General features: G+C 42.0%; 1 protein-coding gene across 9 annotated transcripts in view; it reads left to right on the top strand.

The window, feature by feature from the left end:
• The window catches only part of LOC135712402 (voltage-dependent calcium channel type A subunit alpha-1-like), a 160,820-nt gene that overhangs the window by 127,137 nt on the left and 16,319 nt on the right, over positions 1-17,364 (top strand). For 2 of the 9 annotated variants that reach the window (XM_065235393.1, XM_065235395.1), the window contains exons 4-25: positions 1,109-1,206; positions 1,595-1,750; positions 1,820-2,049; positions 2,291-2,394; positions 2,456-2,928; positions 3,701-4,553; positions 8,518-9,081; positions 9,141-9,284; positions 9,347-9,548; positions 9,609-9,773; positions 9,866-9,976; positions 10,053-10,136; positions 10,194-10,376; positions 10,443-10,534; positions 11,232-11,382; positions 11,443-11,570; positions 11,634-11,836; positions 11,903-12,221; positions 12,292-12,404; positions 13,418-13,603; positions 13,667-13,818; positions 13,886-14,148. In XM_065235393.1, the coding sequence (XP_065091465.1) occupies positions 1,109-1,206; positions 1,595-1,750; positions 1,820-2,049; positions 2,291-2,394; positions 2,456-2,928; positions 3,701-4,553; positions 8,518-9,081; positions 9,141-9,284; positions 9,347-9,548; positions 9,609-9,773; positions 9,866-9,976; positions 10,053-10,136; positions 10,194-10,376; positions 10,443-10,534; positions 11,232-11,382; positions 11,443-11,570; positions 11,634-11,836; positions 11,903-12,221; positions 12,292-12,404; positions 13,418-13,603; positions 13,667-13,818; positions 13,886-14,148 (4,974 nt within the window). Of the gene's footprint in view, positions 1-1,108; positions 1,207-1,594; positions 1,751-1,819; positions 2,050-2,290; positions 2,395-2,455; positions 2,929-3,700; positions 4,554-8,517; positions 9,082-9,140; positions 9,285-9,346; positions 9,549-9,608; positions 9,774-9,865; positions 9,977-10,052; positions 10,377-10,442; positions 10,535-11,231; positions 11,383-11,442; positions 11,571-11,633; positions 11,837-11,902; positions 12,222-12,291; positions 12,441-13,402; positions 13,604-13,666; positions 13,819-13,879; positions 14,149-17,364 lie in introns of all 9 variants that reach the window. The other 7 variants (XM_065235394.1, XM_065235392.1, XM_065235391.1 and 4 more) reach the window with 7 other exon arrangements.

Raw genomic sequence — 17,364 nt, 5'->3', positions numbered from 1 at the left:
AATTCCCTGGGAGATTTATTGACTTCCCAAAAACCATCGAGAGAAGTAATCGTTTACCAAAGCTGTTACGCCCTTTTCCCAGCTCTGTATTGATTTACCGTCAGCGAACATTTCGTGACATTTTCAGGTGCATCGAGGAACGTGACTGTTCAACAAGAAGGCAACTAATAATGCATATCAAACTTCATGGGCATTCACTGATCGTCCAATAGTGATCCGAAAAAAACTTTTTTTTATGAAGCTTTAAAAACTGATCGCTGTTGGTCATACATGTCATCTTCACGATCCATCAAAACTCATCATGAAATAAGAAATCCATGGGGCTCCTGGTAACGAGCCGATTATGTTTCGGTTGGTTCTCATTATCGAATGATCCGTGGCGAATTCGTGAAGTTTGATATGCCTCAAATACATCCTTTCCAACGGCCACGCGAAACTTAACGACTGACATCCATGTAGTTCTTGGATTTTGAGGATACGAAAGAGCTTCGTATAAAGTCTTAACATTTCTTGGGAAATCTCTCAAAAAACTGAGAAGTTAATTAATTCAGGAGATTTTCTAAGAAAGCCCACAAAAAAAACGCTAAAATTATCCAACAAACGTCAAAACAATCCCAAAATTCCTGTGAAATTCCTTGGAACCCTAACGGCTATGTTTTTGGGCAACAACATCCACCTGAAACTTCTGGAACAGCTTGAAGATTTCTTAGACTCCTAAAAATTTCGAATTCCAAGCAAAATAGAATCTAATTGATTCAAAGTTCAAAATTTAAGATCTTCTTCGTAAGATCCGGAAATTCACAGGGATTTAAGGAATTTCAGAAGATTCAATAGTCCTCTACTGTTTTCAAAATTTTATCGAAAAAATCCATTTAGTTGATCAATACGCCCCCAGATTGTAAAGAATAGATTTTGGTTTAGAATGCTAGAATGTAAATATACTACATAAAAATCAATCAGAATTCCAGTACAGTAACTAGGTAAACATATAGGCATCAACGGTAGGCTTATAGAGGTAGGGCTTCTCAATCACCTTATTCCAATTTCCTTAAAAAAAAACAAATCCTCGGACAAAATTAAACAAATCTGAATTACCGTGTTTTTATAGGCTCATCACGTTGCTCCCTCTTCCGCTCGATATAGATCTCAGAACGTTAAGGTCGATTCGTGTGTTACGACCTTTGAAATTAGTTTCTGGAGTTCCTAGTGAGTAGAATAGTGTACCAAGCTACATTTTCCCACGCTAATAACAAAAACCAAATGTAACGAGAGACGTCGTGCAGCCGTCGCTCCCTTCTTTTAAGACTCATAATTTGGTTTCACTTTCCATTTAGATCACCCCGCACCAGCAAACTGTAGAGAACTCACTCATCCGTAGCTAGTCCTTAGATGTGTTTATTTGATAGAAACCTAGATCTTTTCACCAACGCCGTCCACATCCACATTTATGAATGCTTGTTTCAACCATTCTGCTTGTTTCTATTTTACATTAGCCGATTTTGTTCTAGCAGTAGATGTAGCATAGCGAGCGCTGTAGATGATTGATTGATGAATACGAGGTATGCTAAAATGCGTCTACCGTCTTACTCCCAAGGTCTACAAGTCGTGCTGAAGTCCATCATCAAAGCCATGGCACCATTGCTCCAGATCGGACTCTTAGTCTTGTTTGCAATCGTTATATTCGCAATTATAGGATTAGAATTTTACTCGGGTGCTTTGCACAAAAGTTGTTATAGCTTAGAAAATGCCTGTAAGTATCCATCTAGTTGATACAGTAGTGGTGGAAACTTGACCGCTGTCATAATTTGACCGGTTTCAGTTGAAATTATTGAGGAAGGTGACCTGCCGACGCCTTGTTACGACGACGACGACACGATGAACGTCGAACTGCCAGCCGGAGTGCACCTGTGCAATCACAACGAGAGTGCGTGCATCGAGCAGTGGGAGGGTCCCAACTATGGCATCACGAACTTCGACAACATCGGCTTCGCTATGTTGACCGTGTTCCAGTGCATCACGATGGAGGGTTGGACGTCAACTATGTATTGGGTAAGAAACATTCACGGCATTAGTTTTTGGCAATTATGACCGGAACTGATGCAGAACTTGATCGATTACGGCCGAAGTGGAACTGTTGATCGAAGGTTCTCTTTGCGGAATTAGCTTTTTCTCACAGACCGAAGCTCATTCGCTTTAGGAACTGCTGAGAATAGTATCAACGATGCCATCGGTTGACACTAATCTAGTACAGATAATTGAATCTAACCATACCACTGTTACTCTCTTTCAGACCAATGACGCTTTAGGCTCAACATTCAATTGGATATATTTTGTGCCTTTGATTATAATTGGTTCGTTTTTTATGCTCAACTTAGTTCTCGGTGTCCTCAGCGGGTAAGTGAAATGCTTTCAGTACAGATGCAATCCAACGTAATTTCCTTTTTTCCCATTGCAGTGAATTTGCCCGAGAGCGAGAGAAGGTCGAAAACCGTCAGGAGTTTCTGAAGCTCCGCCGGCAACAGCAGCTGGAAAAGGAGCTGAATGGCTTCGTCGAATGGATCTGTAAGGCGGAGGAGATCATCCTGGCAGAGGACCGAACCACCGAAGAGGAACGTATGTACATAATAGAAGCCCGCAAGAAGGCAGCCGCCAAGCGGAAAAAGCTGAAAAACCTCGGTAAATCCAAGTCTTCGGAAACGGATGACGAAGAAGCCACCACCGAATCGGGCGACGAAGGCATTCTGAAGAAGGAGAAGAAACCGGCCAAGTCCGGTTTCTGGCGGGCGGAGAAGCGGTTCCGCTACGGCATCCGACACACGGTCAAAACGCAATGGTTCTACTGGTTCGTGATAGTGCTGGTGTTTTTGAACACCATCTGTGTGGCAGTCGAACACTACGGGCAACCGAACTGGTTGTCGTTATTTCTATGTGAGTAGCGCATTGCCTCCGTGTACGCTCCCATTCTCGGTCAATGGATAATTGTCATCGTGAGCTAAGACAGTGTTTCACCACAGTTCTCATTGCTAGTAGCGATTTCTGTTTGCACAACCGCGTCTAGCGCGGATACTTCTTGGTTAAGAGCGTTGTTGTAGAACCGTAGCCATCGGCAAGTGGCAGTTTCCTGTTACACGCGGGTTGTCAGGTGCAAAACTCAAGCAACTTGTAAGCACGGTGATGATGTTGGCCAAAGAATATCATCACGGGAGGAGTTTTGCTTCTCACAGATTATTTTGATGACTTATTTTGCAATTTGCTGATGGTAGTATTCATTTTATGTTTCAGTATGATTTCTGTAGTTTTACGTTCCATTTTGAGCGATAGCTGTAGCCAACTTCCCCTGTAGACCGTTTCAAATTCCTGCCTGCCAATCAGAAATAGCGATTCTTAATATCCAATTCCGTTTTGAATCTTTACCTCAATCCTCTGTTCCGAATAGTTTTAGTTGAACTTTAGCAGTTTCTTACATCTACTTGCTGTAATTATAAACAAAAATATGTGTAATTCTTATAGCCTTCTCTGTGTCAATCTCTTCCCGGCAAGTAACGGAAACTCTACAGGGAACATGCTTCCTGTCTATTTTTGCGACTCACCACCATCTGTGTGATTGCTACTGTGCCAGCCTGAATAACCTTAACCCATCATTAATGCATGAAGAGAACAGCAATTATGAAACTAATTACCAATTTCCCCCCTTTTCTAGACTACGCCGAATTTGCGTTCCTAGGCTTGTTCATGTGCGAAATGTTGGTCAAAATGTACGCGCTCGGCCCTCGCATCTACTTCGAGTCGGCCTTCAACCGGTTCGATTGCATTGTTATCGCTGGTTCAATCTTCGAGGTGGTTTGGTCCGCCTACAAAGAGGGTTCCTTCGGTATTTCCGTGCTGCGAGCCCTCCGGTTGCTGCGCATCTTCAAGGTCACCAAGTATTGGTCCTCGCTCCGTAACTTGGTCATCTCTTTACTCAGTTCGATGCGTTCGATTATCTCGTTGCTGTTTTTGCTCTTTCTGTTCATACTGATATTCGCACTGCTTGGAATGCAGCTGTTCGGGGGACAGTTCATCCTACCCGAGGGCACACCACCGACTAACTTTAACACATTCACCATCGCACTGCTCACGGTGTTCCAGATCCTCACCGGGGAGGACTGGAACGAGGTCATGTATCTCGGGATAAACTCACAGGGCGGACACGAAAGTGGGATGATCTATTCGCTGTACTTCATCATCTTGACACTGTTCGGGAATTACACCCTGCTGAACGTATTCTTGGCTATCGCTGTCGACAATTTGGCGAACGCACAAGAACTAACCGCAGCAGAAGAGCAGCAGCAGGAACGAGACAAGGAGAAACAGCAGATGGAACTGGAGAAGGAGATGGAAGCACTGCAAAAGGCAAAAGATGGCACACCGACAACGGAGGAAGCGGAAGCAGAGAAGGAGAAAGAAAACAAGAAGAATGAGAACAAGAATGAAGAGGATGATGAAGAAGGAGGGGAAGGACCTAAACCGATGCTGCCGTACTCTTGCATGTTCGTGTTTTCATCGACGAATCCGTAAGTATAGATTAATGTTACATTTTACACATGAGCAGCTACAGGGTAAATAGTAAAAAAAAAAAAAAAATCTGGCTCGACCTTCCGCGATTTGTATGAAACTTTTGCTCAAATTTTGCCGCGTCTTGGGTATTTTCCAATAAATTTTAGCAAGAGAATGTCACTTCTGATCTAAATTACGTCCGGAACAAAGTTGTTGTTTTTTAAATGAAGCTTACGAAAAATTAAACTGTTGAAATATTGAAAACCAGAGGCGAGTCAACCATCAAATATGTGCGTGGGACAAGGAACTATGGCCTCATATAACTTTTTGAATATGTTTGGAATCGTGAACTGGTTCAGAAGATGTAAGAGCGGAACATGTTCTGGGTTGAAAATACCATAAAACTAAATGCAGTCTGAAATTATTAAAATTCTAGTAGAGTTCCTGGAAATACTTATAGGATTCCTCGAATTCCTCATAGATTTCTTATAATTCCTCATTGAATTCTTACAATTCCTCATAGAATTCTTAAAATGTCTTTGTGGAATTCTTACAATTCCTAATGAAATTCCTAAAATTCTTTATTGTAATTCCCAGAATTCGTTGCGTAGTTCTCCGAATTATTGACGTAATTCCTGCAATACCTAATGGAACTCCAAATGTATTTGATACTAATCTTCACGAAATTCCTACAATTAATCAAGGAATTTGGTTAGTTCTTCATTAAATCCCTTACAATTCTCCATGGAATTTCTATAATTCCTCATGGAATTCCTAGAATTCTTTATAGAATTCCTACTATTTCTCATGGAGTTCCTACAATTCCTCATGGAATTGCTACAATTGCTCGTAAGTTTCCTGCAAATCTTCATGAAATTCCTACAATTCCTCTTGGACTTTTTACAACTGTTCACAGAATTCCTTCCATCCTTTAAGGAATTCCTACAATTCCACATGGAGTTCAAAAAATTCGGTATAGAATTCTAACAAAGCCTGATGTCATTCCCATAATTCCTCATTCAACTTCGCATGGAATTCATACAATTTCTACAATTTCTCATGTAATTCCTACAATTTCTCCATAAATTCCTACAATTCCTACATTCCTACATGGAATTTCATCAATTCCTCATGGAATTCCGTCATTTCCTCATGGAATTCCTGGAATTCTTGGAATTCCTCATAGAATTCCTGGACATCCTCAAAACATTCCTTGAATCCCTGCTGGAGTTCCAGGTATTCTCCATAAAAATTCGTTATGGAATTTTTTACATACAATGATGATTTTTTTTTAATTCCTCGTTGATTTCTCATAAATTCTCATTGAATTGCTGCAATCCTTATGGCATTCCTACAAATCCTCATTGGATTCCTACAATTCCGCATGGAATTCTGACAATCCCTTATGGGTTTGTACAATTCCTCTTGAAATTCTAGAATCGGTAATTGAATTCCTACAATTCCTCATGTGACTTAAACCTAAACTGATAAAAAGATATTTTGCTGAGATACTAGAAAAATTAAATGAAGAGTTCAACAGCTGTTGAACATTTTCACGAGCTAGATTTAGTGTATGGAACTCTTCATGGAATTCCAATAGATCTCTCCAATAGATAGATGGAATTCCTACAATTCCTTATGGAATTCCTGCAATTCCTCATGGAGTTCCTACAACTCCTCATGGTATTCCTACAGTTCCGCATGGAATCCCTACAAGTCCTCATGCAATATCTGGCATTCCTCATGAAATCCCTACAATTCCCCATGAAATTCCTACAGTTCTTCATGGTATATCTAAAATTAAAAAAAAAGTCTGTTGTAATTCTTATAATTGCCCATGTATTTACTACAATTCCTCATGGAATTCAAAAAAATCTCATGGAATTCGTACAATTCCTGATGACAATCGTACAATTTATAATGGAATTCGAGCAATTCCTCGAGGATTTCTTACAATTCCTCTTGGAATTCCTACAATTTCTCATGGAATTCGTACAATTCCTCTTGGAATATCTAAAATTTCCCAAGGAATTCCAACAATTCCTCATTAAATTTCTATTATTCCTCAATGAATTCCTACAATTACTCATGAAATTCCTAAAATTCCTCATTGAGTTCCTACAATTCCTCATGATATTCTTACCATTCCTCATAGAATTCCTACAATTCATCATGGAACTCCATCAATTTTTCATGGAATTCCAACAATTTGTCATGGAATTCCTGCAATTCCTCATGGAATTCCTACAATTCTTCGTGGGATTCCTATAATTCATCATGGAATTCCTACAATTCCACATGGAATTCCTACAATTCTTCATGGAATTCTAACTATTCCTCATGGAATTTCTACAGTTCATCATGGAATTCTTACTATTCCTCAATGAATTCCTACAATTAGTCATGGTATTCCTACTATTCCTCATTGAATTCCTACAATTCCTGATGGAATTCTTACCATTCCTCAGAATTCCTACAATTCATCATGGAATTTTCTTCAATTCCTCATGGAATTTCGACAATTCATCATGGAATTCCTACAATTTCTCTTTGAACTCCTACGGGATTCCTACAATTCCTTATGGAGGTTCTACAATTTCTCATGGAATTCCTACAATTCCATATGAAAAACTTACTATTCCACATGGAATTCCTACAATTCCTCATGGTATTCCTACAATTCCTCATGGAACTCCTTCAATTCCATATGGAATTCATACAATTACACATGGAATACCTACTATTCCACATGGAATTCCTACAATTCTTAATGGAATTTCTAGAATGATTCATTAAATTTCTATAATTACTCATGGAATTTCTTTAAATTCCTCATGGAATTTCTAGAACTCCTCATGGAGTTCGCAAAATATAAAGGCAACACAATTTGAGTTACCTTCAACTACGCAACGGGTGCTGTACAATCCCACCTTTACTGATTTCACTAAGGGTGATCCGATTCCAGAGAACGTCAGAGCAAAATCTGATCAGCTTGGCTTTCCGTTTGAATCCTTTATTTATGTACTCGAATCGAACATTATTAGGATATGGCTTCTAAGTATCTTTATTAAGTATAAAGACCATCCGTGTTACGAGAAAAGTCACCTGTGATGAAGATTTGACTTTAAAGTTTAAATCGGTGTTCAAATCGTGGAGTTCCCCTGATGCTTTTTTACTAAGTCATAGAAGTTTCTAATAGGGGAAATGGAGGTAATGTCGGCCTAAATGCCCCTAATTTTGGACCATATATAAATTCAGCAACGGCAAATTTTCAATAGCGACCATAAATATCCATTAGTACCGTCTCTATGACGCGTTCATCTAGATAAATTTGATATATAACAGATTTTTAGCGATGGGTCCAATCTTAGATCCATAGGCCAACATTACAGCCATTTCATCTATTTATATTTCTTAGCAAATGGAGATTTTTGCAATGGCTCTTTTCCTCCATTTCCAAGTAACAATGTTGGTTTTATGAGGGTTCTGTAGACCATGAATTAGACTTGTAGAATGCTTTAAAACCTCTATAAAACTTGCAATGTTACTTGGGTTCAGTCCTATAAATTTCCCGTCAAATTTGTGTACGGAGTTGAACTCGAATTTCCCTCCGTATACTTTGACGTCTTTGGTACTTGTCCTCCAAAATCCTGGTAGATTTTTAATTTTATTTTGTTCATTTATTTGGAAGGCTTAATCGCGTTTGCTTTACGGAGCCAATAATTCATTGTTCATGGCTTGTAACAAAATTCACTTATTTCTAGGTCTAGTAGGAGTTGGACCGAATACTCGTGGTTTACCCGGGGTTAGAATTGTTGAAGGATAGAATCTTTGTTAGAACATATGCTTTATGTGCAAAGCCTGAGGATATACAATGAATTAAACAATTTTCAACGCAAGAAACAAGTGCCAGCACTGCATAACTTACGAAGCAAATCGCTAAGAACTGATCAAAACCATCTTCCTTTCCCCCTTTCTTAGAATGCGTCGAGCAGCCCATTGGGCTGTCAACCTGCGGTACTTCGATTTCTTCATCATGATCGTCATTTCGCTGTCCTCCATTGCACTGGCTGCTGAAGATCCGGTTCAGGAGGACGCTCCCCGAAACATCGTGCTCAACAATCTGGATTATGCCTTCACATGCGTCTTCACGATCGAACTGTTACTCAAGGTCGTCGATTTGGGTGTTATTCTCCACCCGGGGAGCTACCTGCGCGAGATTTGGAACATCATGGACGCCGTCGTGGTGGGCTGTGCCGTCATCAGTATCGGGTTCGACATCAGCGGCAGTGATGCCGGCGCGGACCTGTCAACAATCAAATCACTGCGAGTGCTGCGAGTGCTACGTCCACTGAAAACAATCAAACGAGTGCCGAAACTGAAAGCGGTGTTCGATTGCGTCGTCGGATCTCTGAAGAACGTCATCAACATTCTGATCGTGTACATTCTGTTTCAGTTCATCTTTGCCGTCATTGCGGTGCAGCTGTTCAACGGCAAGTTCTTCTACTGTAGCGACGATAGCAAACACAATAGCGTTGACTGCCAGTAAGTATCGACTCCCTTTTGTCAGATCAATGTTCTGCTAAATCCTTCCAATGTTACAGAGGTTCATACTTCGTGTTCGACGAAGTGGATGGAATGCCAAAAAAGGCCGATCGGGAATGGAAGACACAGTATTTCCACTACGACAACGTGGCTACCGCTATGCTTACGTTGTTCGCAGTGCAGACCGGAGAGGGATGGCCACAGTAAGTAATCTTGGATTGCTTCGCTCTTAAAATCCGACTCACCTTGTTTCCGGTTTCCGCAGAGTTCTTCAAAACTCAATGGCAGCTACCTACGAGGATCGGGGACCAATTCAAAACTTTCGCATCGAAATGTCCATCTTCTACGTTGTCTACTTTGTGGTGTTTCCGTTCTTCTTCGTGAACATTTTCGTTGCCTTGATTATCATCACTTTCCAGGAGCAAGGCGAAGCGGAACTGCAGGACGGTGAAATCGATAAGAATCAGGTAGAGGGCGTTCGCTTGGTCCTGAACCTAAATTCACACCTGTATTATTTTCCCAAACAGAAATCCTGCATCGATTTCACGATCGGAGCCCGGCCGCTGGAGCGGTACATCCCAACCAAGCATTCCGGCTTCAAGTACACCGTGTGGCGAATCATCGTATCGGCGCCGTTCGAGTATTTCATCATGTCACTGATTGTGTTCAACACCCTACTGCTGATGTTGAAGGTTTGTTTTCATATGGTGCACGTGCTCCATTTGGGGTACTCATGCGCAATGACGGATTTCTCATCCACCTATTTACTCTTTCTCTTGCACAGTGCCACGACCAGAACAAAAAGCTGGAGAACTTTATGAAGTATCTCAACATGATTTTCACCGGAATGTTCAGCGTGGAAACGGTGCTCAAAATAATCGGCTTTGGCGCGAGGGTGAGTTACCAACTGTCTTCCGATGAGTGACCTGCTAGCCTATAGTACCAATTCTTCTCTTCCGATTCGGTTTCAGAATTTCTTCAAGGATGCGTGGAACGTGTTCGATTTGATCACCGTCATCGGTAGTATCGTCGATGCTCTTATTCTTCTTCTTTGGGTAATAGATTTAGCATTACATTCAAAGGTTGTGAATCACATTTATCCAAACCCACAGGAAAATTCCTTCAACGTCGGATTCTTGCGTCTGTTCCGTGCGGCCCGTTTGATTAAGCTGCTCCGTCAGGGTGACACCATCCGCATTCTGCTGTGGACCTTTGTTCAATCCTTTAAAGCACTGCCTTATGTATGTTTGCTGATTGCGATGCTGTTCTTTATCTATGCAATCATCGGAATGCAGGTTAGTGCTGTGGACCAACGGTAATTGGGATGCGGTGTTGAACTAATGCATAATACATTGTTTCAGGTCTTTGGTAATATAGAATTAGATCCGGACACTGCCATCAGTCGTCACAACAATTTCAGATCGTTCTTGGACGGTCTGATGTTACTGTTTAGGTAAGTTGTGGCAGAACGTTGATGGGGAAAATTGAAGTTTCAATTGTGTTTCATTCCTGTAAGGAGAGATCGTCTGGAAGCACGCGCACAGCTTAAAAAAAGATTGTCCTGTGCGCTATTAGTCTCCTGCACTCGATTTTCTTGAGAGCAAGTGACTAGAGAGAGCACGCAAAAAATTGAGAGACGTTGACAGACGTCTCAAATCTCAAATGAAGCACAAAGAGAGCTCCAGATAAACACAAGATAAACTCATTCCATATAAACCACTTTGAAAACGGAACTGGTTCACGGGTTGGGGAATGTTACCCGTGCCATTTGTTGTGGAGAATTATTAGTGATACAACTGACCTCACGACCGAAATGCCTCTTAAGGTCCAAATGGAAGAAATGACAGATTGAAGTCAGTCAGAAATATTGGATTCATTCGAGATATTAATAGTTTGGTATTGTTACTTATATAAAGTTTATTTTGCATGATTCCAACTGTATTTCGAGCTTGTCCAGACTTTGGCCCCCCACGGTACTAGTGAATACAACCTTTATTGGCCTTATTAAGTACGCAACAACTAGCACTATGTCACTGCTAACAACTCAACAACAGCGACTTTCAGGAACAAAACTATTGAGATAGAAAACATAAACTCGGATCAACTTAGATTAGGAAAGGAGTTTAAAATTAACACATTGCTGCTTTCAGATGTGCAACGGGAGAATCCTGGCCGAACATCATGTTGGCATGTCTCAAAGGACGACCCTGCGACCTCCGCGCAAACAAACCGAACGAAACCTGTGGATCGACGCTAGCCTACGGATATTTTGTATCCTTCATCTTTTTCTGTTCGTTCTTGGTAATCCATCACGGAATGAGGCCGTATAAATGACTTCTCTAACCCTGCGAATACTTCCAGATGTTGAATCTGTTCGTCGCTGTCATCATGGACAACTTTGACTACCTGACGCGAGACTCCAGTATTCTGGGTGCGCATCATCTGGACGAATTCGTGAGGATATGGGCTGAGTATGACCCGTCGGCTTCGTAAGTTTCAATTCACAAAACGCACACTGAATTCGATAGCTGACAATCTCTTTTTCATTTTAGGGGGAAGCTACATTTTACAGAAATGTTCGACATGTTGAAAAACATGGCACCACCGCTTGGTTTTGGGAACAAATGTCCGAATAGACTTGCCTACAAGAAGCTTACCCGGATGAACATGCCTCTCGATGAGGAGGGACGAGTCAGTTTTACCACGACACTGTTTGCGTTAATTCGGGAAAATCTGAGCATCAAGATGCGACCTGGTATGCAGATTGAATGCCTTTTGGGAACGGCTTGAGATGATCCCTCTTCTACATTTCCTCTTACAGCGGAAGAAATGGATCAAGCTGATTCGGAACTACGTGGAACGATCAAGCAAATTTGGCCGATCCAGGCGAAGAAGATGATCGACCTGTTGGTACCTCCGAAGGATATGCTAAACACGGGGAAGATGACGGTCGGGAAGATCTACGCTGGAATACTGCTGCTGGAGACGTGGCGAAACAACAAGTGTGTGCAGCTGGAATGTGATGCGCCAGATTTGCAGGACAGGAAAAGTCACGAGATTCAGGAAGCCTACATCGATGATGGTCATCTGCACCCCGGTCACGACCCGCGCGGTGCCCATCGGCGGTCACCTAGCATACAGTATGCCTATCGAGAGTTCGTTTATATTTTCTTTTGAATGATAAATCTCCGATTTATCCTCTCGTTGCAGACGTGGTTCCGCGCTGGATCGATCACCTAGTCCAAGGCACCTGCACCACGACATTGGCTTCTCGGAGACGGTGTCCAACGTGGTGGAAATTGCACGTAGGGATCACCTAATTGGTAGGCACCACTATGGGCGCTATAGATATGATAGAGGTATTTTTGTTACGCATTTTGCACATTTCACATACTCCATTCCCCGCCATGGTACCTATATTTATTTTCCTGATTGAGATAAGGATGGAAGGAGGATCGTGGAAACGGTTGATTTCCGAGTTCGAATATTTCAACCCGATGTCCGTGGCTTGGACACGTGAAGCAGTAAGAGTGAAGGAGATTTGCAGCTTTGTATCAGGAATTAAATAACAATTGAATCATGTGTCCCGATTTCACTCATTACAAAGCTGTAGCTACTCGCATGGTTTTGCTAGCAGTTGATAGATTTTTACTCATAATGTGGTGTAGAGAGGCTTGTGATGGACATGGTTAAGTGAACATAGCGTTGTATTCGTTTCGTTTGAATTCAAGATGCGATTCTCGCTCCAGCCAGGAAAAAAATCTTGAAATGCTCTTTCTCCGTCGGCTTACTGGACGTTGTGTGTTGTCTGTTGTCAAAATTGAAGTGTTTCGTCGGGGCAACGTCTGGTTTAAGATGATATCATTGAACACGTCCTTATTCCAACGCAACGAATTTCAGACACTTACCGAACAATGTGCATCATCGAGCTACCATAATCCAAGCAACACCACTTGTAAGTTTTTTCCAATTCAATAGTTTGTAGCAGTCCCGTTTTCCTAGAGTTTTTCGTCCAATAACTAGCTAGCTCGATTCAAATTTATTCCAACACAGCATGTCCAATAGCTACACTGATCAATTCAAAACAGTTAGAGTTACGGCGCCCTAGTGCTTAGATATATAGCATTTCGTCCCAAGATTTACACTTCTCCCATAGTGAGCAGCATGTCCCCCCTCTCACACAATTCGGCTACTCTGAATTGAAGCGTGCTTAGGAATATCCTCACAAGCGCTAACGCAACTTTTCAAGAAAATAAATATAGAAACACAAATACAGTACACGAACACAATGTACAAGATTTGAAATTTTGAAAACATAAAGGTTCCTGGTCCGTAGCCACCAGTCCGGCCCGTTCGCCGTCACCCACGCGGCTGGACACGCAGATCAGTGCGCACCATCGGTACAACCGAAGGATACACCCGTACGGAACGACCAGTCTGTGCCAGCGGTCGCGATCACCCAGTCCGGCTCGACTGCAGGAGCTTAGGGAAAGAGAACGCGAACGCTACCGGGAGGAAGTTGGTAAGCTCGATTGGGAAGTCCTCCTTCAAGACTCGAAAATCTAGCACTGCTTCTGTATTTCAGTGTCCCGCCCGTACATCCAGCACACCTATCCAGTATTACAATCACACAGAGATTTCGGAAGAAGACTGCCACCAAGACCAATAAAACCAACAACACTACAGTTAAAGTCTACTAATATTAATTTCCCGCGGTTAAACACTAGTCCTACGCATGTAAGTAGATCCAACTGCCATCTGCTGGTAGCCTCAGAATCTAACCTCAATCTTTCACCAGCAGCAGCAAAGTCTTCATCTATCGCTAAACACTCACTCGCTGCCATACGGTGTTCATTCGTTGCCCAACTCGCGAGGTGAGATTTCGCGCGATCCACGCATCTACCATCACACGGAAAGCGAACGGGATCGGGAACGGGAACGGTTGCGGGAGCGTGAACGGGACTACGGATCTCGGTACGTGTTCCGGGATACCGAGCGGGAGCTGTTCGAGATCGAGCGAGAGCTGGAGCGGGCGCGGGACTCCGCCCGGGACACCGATTACGAGAGGTAGGAAAAGGAATGTTTTTTGGGGGTCCTGGATATTTCTACTCTTGAGGGAGGAGGACGGGGTGGCATTGCTGAAGCGTTGCAACGATTTTTTTTTTTTACTGTACAATTGATAAAATCCAAGTATGTAGGTAGAATTCCTGAATAATTTCCATTACCTTAATTGTTCGAGCATTATTAGAAGACACTAAAAATGTCTTCACATGAACTACGCAAATCTTTCATAGGTAAGCAAATTGAGGTAATGGAATGAAAAGGAAATTATTAACTATGTTTTCGTTTTTATTTTGTTTGTATCGCCATTTCATACAAAAATGTATAGCCTGTGTCAGAGCCAAGGTAGAATTTGAAGTTTTCACGATTAGATCTCAGCAGTCACTTCATGATTTTATCACTAATTATCACACTTATGATTAAATCACTAATCGAATTTACCGGGTGTCTAGACTGAAGTATTTGGAAAATAGATTTGTTTACTATATTCTGGAGACAACAATTTGTTTACTATATTCTGGAGACAGACTTGGATGACTAAAAGTCTTAGCAGTTTTACTAATACTCTAGCTACCATCAGACTCTGGCGAATACGGGATGGAGCACCGGAAGATCCGGAACATCCGTAAAAGTCGTCATTTCATGAAACTTAGAGCTCTAGATCATAAAGCTCCTTGTTTTTTTCGAAACCACTCATAGACATCTTATCAGAATAAATTCGGAATTGTGACCAGAAAATAGACGCTGAGGACTACGGGATGGTCCACCGGAAGATCCAGAACATCCGTAAAAGTGGTCAGTTCGTGTAACTGATCGTAGAACTCCGTGTTATTTTTTTTCGAAACCACTCATAAACGTCTTATCAGAATTAATTCGGAGTTGTGACTGGAATATGGACTCTAGGGACTACGGGATGGTCCACCGGAAAATCCAGAACATGCGTAAAAGTCGTCAATTCATGAAACTGATCCCAGAGCTACGTGATTTTTGCGAAAACCACTCATAAACATCTTATCAGAATTAAATCGGAGTTGTTACCATAATATGGACTCGGGGCCATAGAATTGTAAAATTCCTCGTCTTCCAGGTTATAGAATATGATTGCACTCGCCACACTTTAAAACTAATGCAAAAATGGCACAGGCATCGAAAGCTCTCAATTAATAACTGTGAGTTGAGGGCACGCAATAAGCTAATCTTTCATAAGCAATAAGCTTGAAATGCAATGAAGAAGAAGATGAAGAAGTAGGACTACGGGACGGTCCACCGGAAGTCCGAAACATCCATAAAAGAGGTCAATTCATCAATCAGATCCTAGAGCTCAGTTTTTTTTTTTTCAAGCCTGTTAAAGACGTCGTATCAGAATGAATTTGGATTTGGACTAATAGACGCCTTGTCAGAATAAATTTGGAGTTGTCACCAGAATATGGATCCTGGGGACCACGGGATGGTACACTGGAAGATCAGGAACATCCGTAAAAGTGGTCAATTCATGAAACTAATCCTAGAGCTCAGTGATTTTTTTTTTCGAAACCTCTGAAAGACGTCTTATCAGAATGAATTTAGAGTTGTGACCGGATTATAGACCCTGTAAACCACTGGATGGTCCACCAAAAGATCCAAAACATCCACAAAACTGGTAAATTCATGAAACTTATCCTAGACCACTGCGATGTTTTCGAAACCTTTCTTAGACGTCTTATCCGCATGAATTTGGAGTTATGGATGGAATGTGGACACTGAGAGCCACGGGGTGGTTCACTAGAAGATCTGGAACATTCAGAACAGAGTTCAATTAATCAAACTGATCTTAGAGCTGCGCGATCTTTTCGAATCCACTCATAGACAACTCATCAAAATGAATTCGAAGTTATGACCGGAATGCGGACCCTGGAGACCATGGGATAGTCCATCGAAAGATTCGGATCATCTGTAAAAATAATTAATTTATAAAACTTATCCTAGAGGTCCGTGGATTATTCGAAACCACTCTCAGACGTCGTATCAGATTTGATTTGGAGTTATGACCGGAACATGGACACTGGGAGCCACGGGGTGGTCTACTAGAAGATCCGGAGCATCCAGAAAAATGGTCAGTACATTAAACTGATCTTAGAGCTCCACGGATTTTTCGAAACCACTCTTAGACATCTTATAAGAATGAATTCGGTGTTGTGACCGGAATATGAATCATCAACATCCACGTATTTTTCAAAAAAAGACACTCGCTAAAAATGAGGTACCTGCGCGTTACCGTTGATAACCTGAAACAGGCAAACCGGATTGTTGCCTGTGAACTTTTTTCGATCGAATATCGAGCCTACGTCCCCAGTTGTGACGTAGAAATTGAAGGAGTGGTCACCGAATCGAGTCTGACTTGTGAGGATTTCCTGCAAGTCGAATCTTTCGGCATTTTCAAAAACCGTGCCCTCCCGAAAGTAAAGATACTGGACTGCATTCAACTGCAGTCAGTGTCGCTCATAGGCACAAACAAAAAGTATACCCTCTCAGATTCGTTTCGTGTGACCTTTTCAGGATCGGCATTACCTGACTACGTCACAATTGGGAAGGTTCGACTACCTGTACGCTTGTTTGTACCGAGGGTAATGAATTTCTTGAAATGCAAACAACTAGGTCACACCGCGGACTTTTGTTCCAACAAACCGCGGTGCAATCAATGTGGGGAGGAGCATACGGAGGGTCCTTGTCATGCTACACCAAAATGCGTTTACTGTAAGGATGCTCCGCATGCTCTGAGTGATTGCTCGAAGTACAAACAGCAGGGAGAAAAACTAAAGCGGTCTTAGCAAGCTCGCTCTAAGCGCTCGTCAGCAGAAATTTTGAAAACGACCGCTTCATCTTCCCAACCCACCCCTAAAAGCAACAACACATTCCACCTCCTGCCAGATGATGATAAGGGCTCTAACTCAGAGGTTGGTGAGAGTATTTAACGGCAACACGAGGAAGCGACCAAAAACAAGCGTCACCCAAAAACCTCGTAAGGCCTCTCGTACGGACTCTCAACCTACCTTGACAAATTTAAGAGGTAGCGGAAATGTAGCAAAACCCCCACCACCGGGATTTAAAGTTTGTAATTTTAACAAAGACTTTCCGCCACTTCCGGGATCATCTAAAACCCTAGATATCCCAGTTTTCAGCCAGAAAAAAAACTGAATAATCAGCAAGAACATGATGCCATGTTCACGTTTTCTGGAATTGTGG

This window comes from Ochlerotatus camptorhynchus, unplaced genomic scaffold (assembly GCF_037179485.1).
Source record: "Ochlerotatus camptorhynchus isolate MF236.1 unplaced genomic scaffold, CSIRO-AGI_Acam_v1.1 ptg000478l, whole genome shotgun sequence".
NCBI lineage: Eukaryota > Metazoa > Arthropoda > Insecta > Diptera > Culicidae > Ochlerotatus > Ochlerotatus camptorhynchus.
Note: the sequence above shows the minus strand (reverse complement) of the source record. Positions and strands in the feature narration are given on the sequence as shown.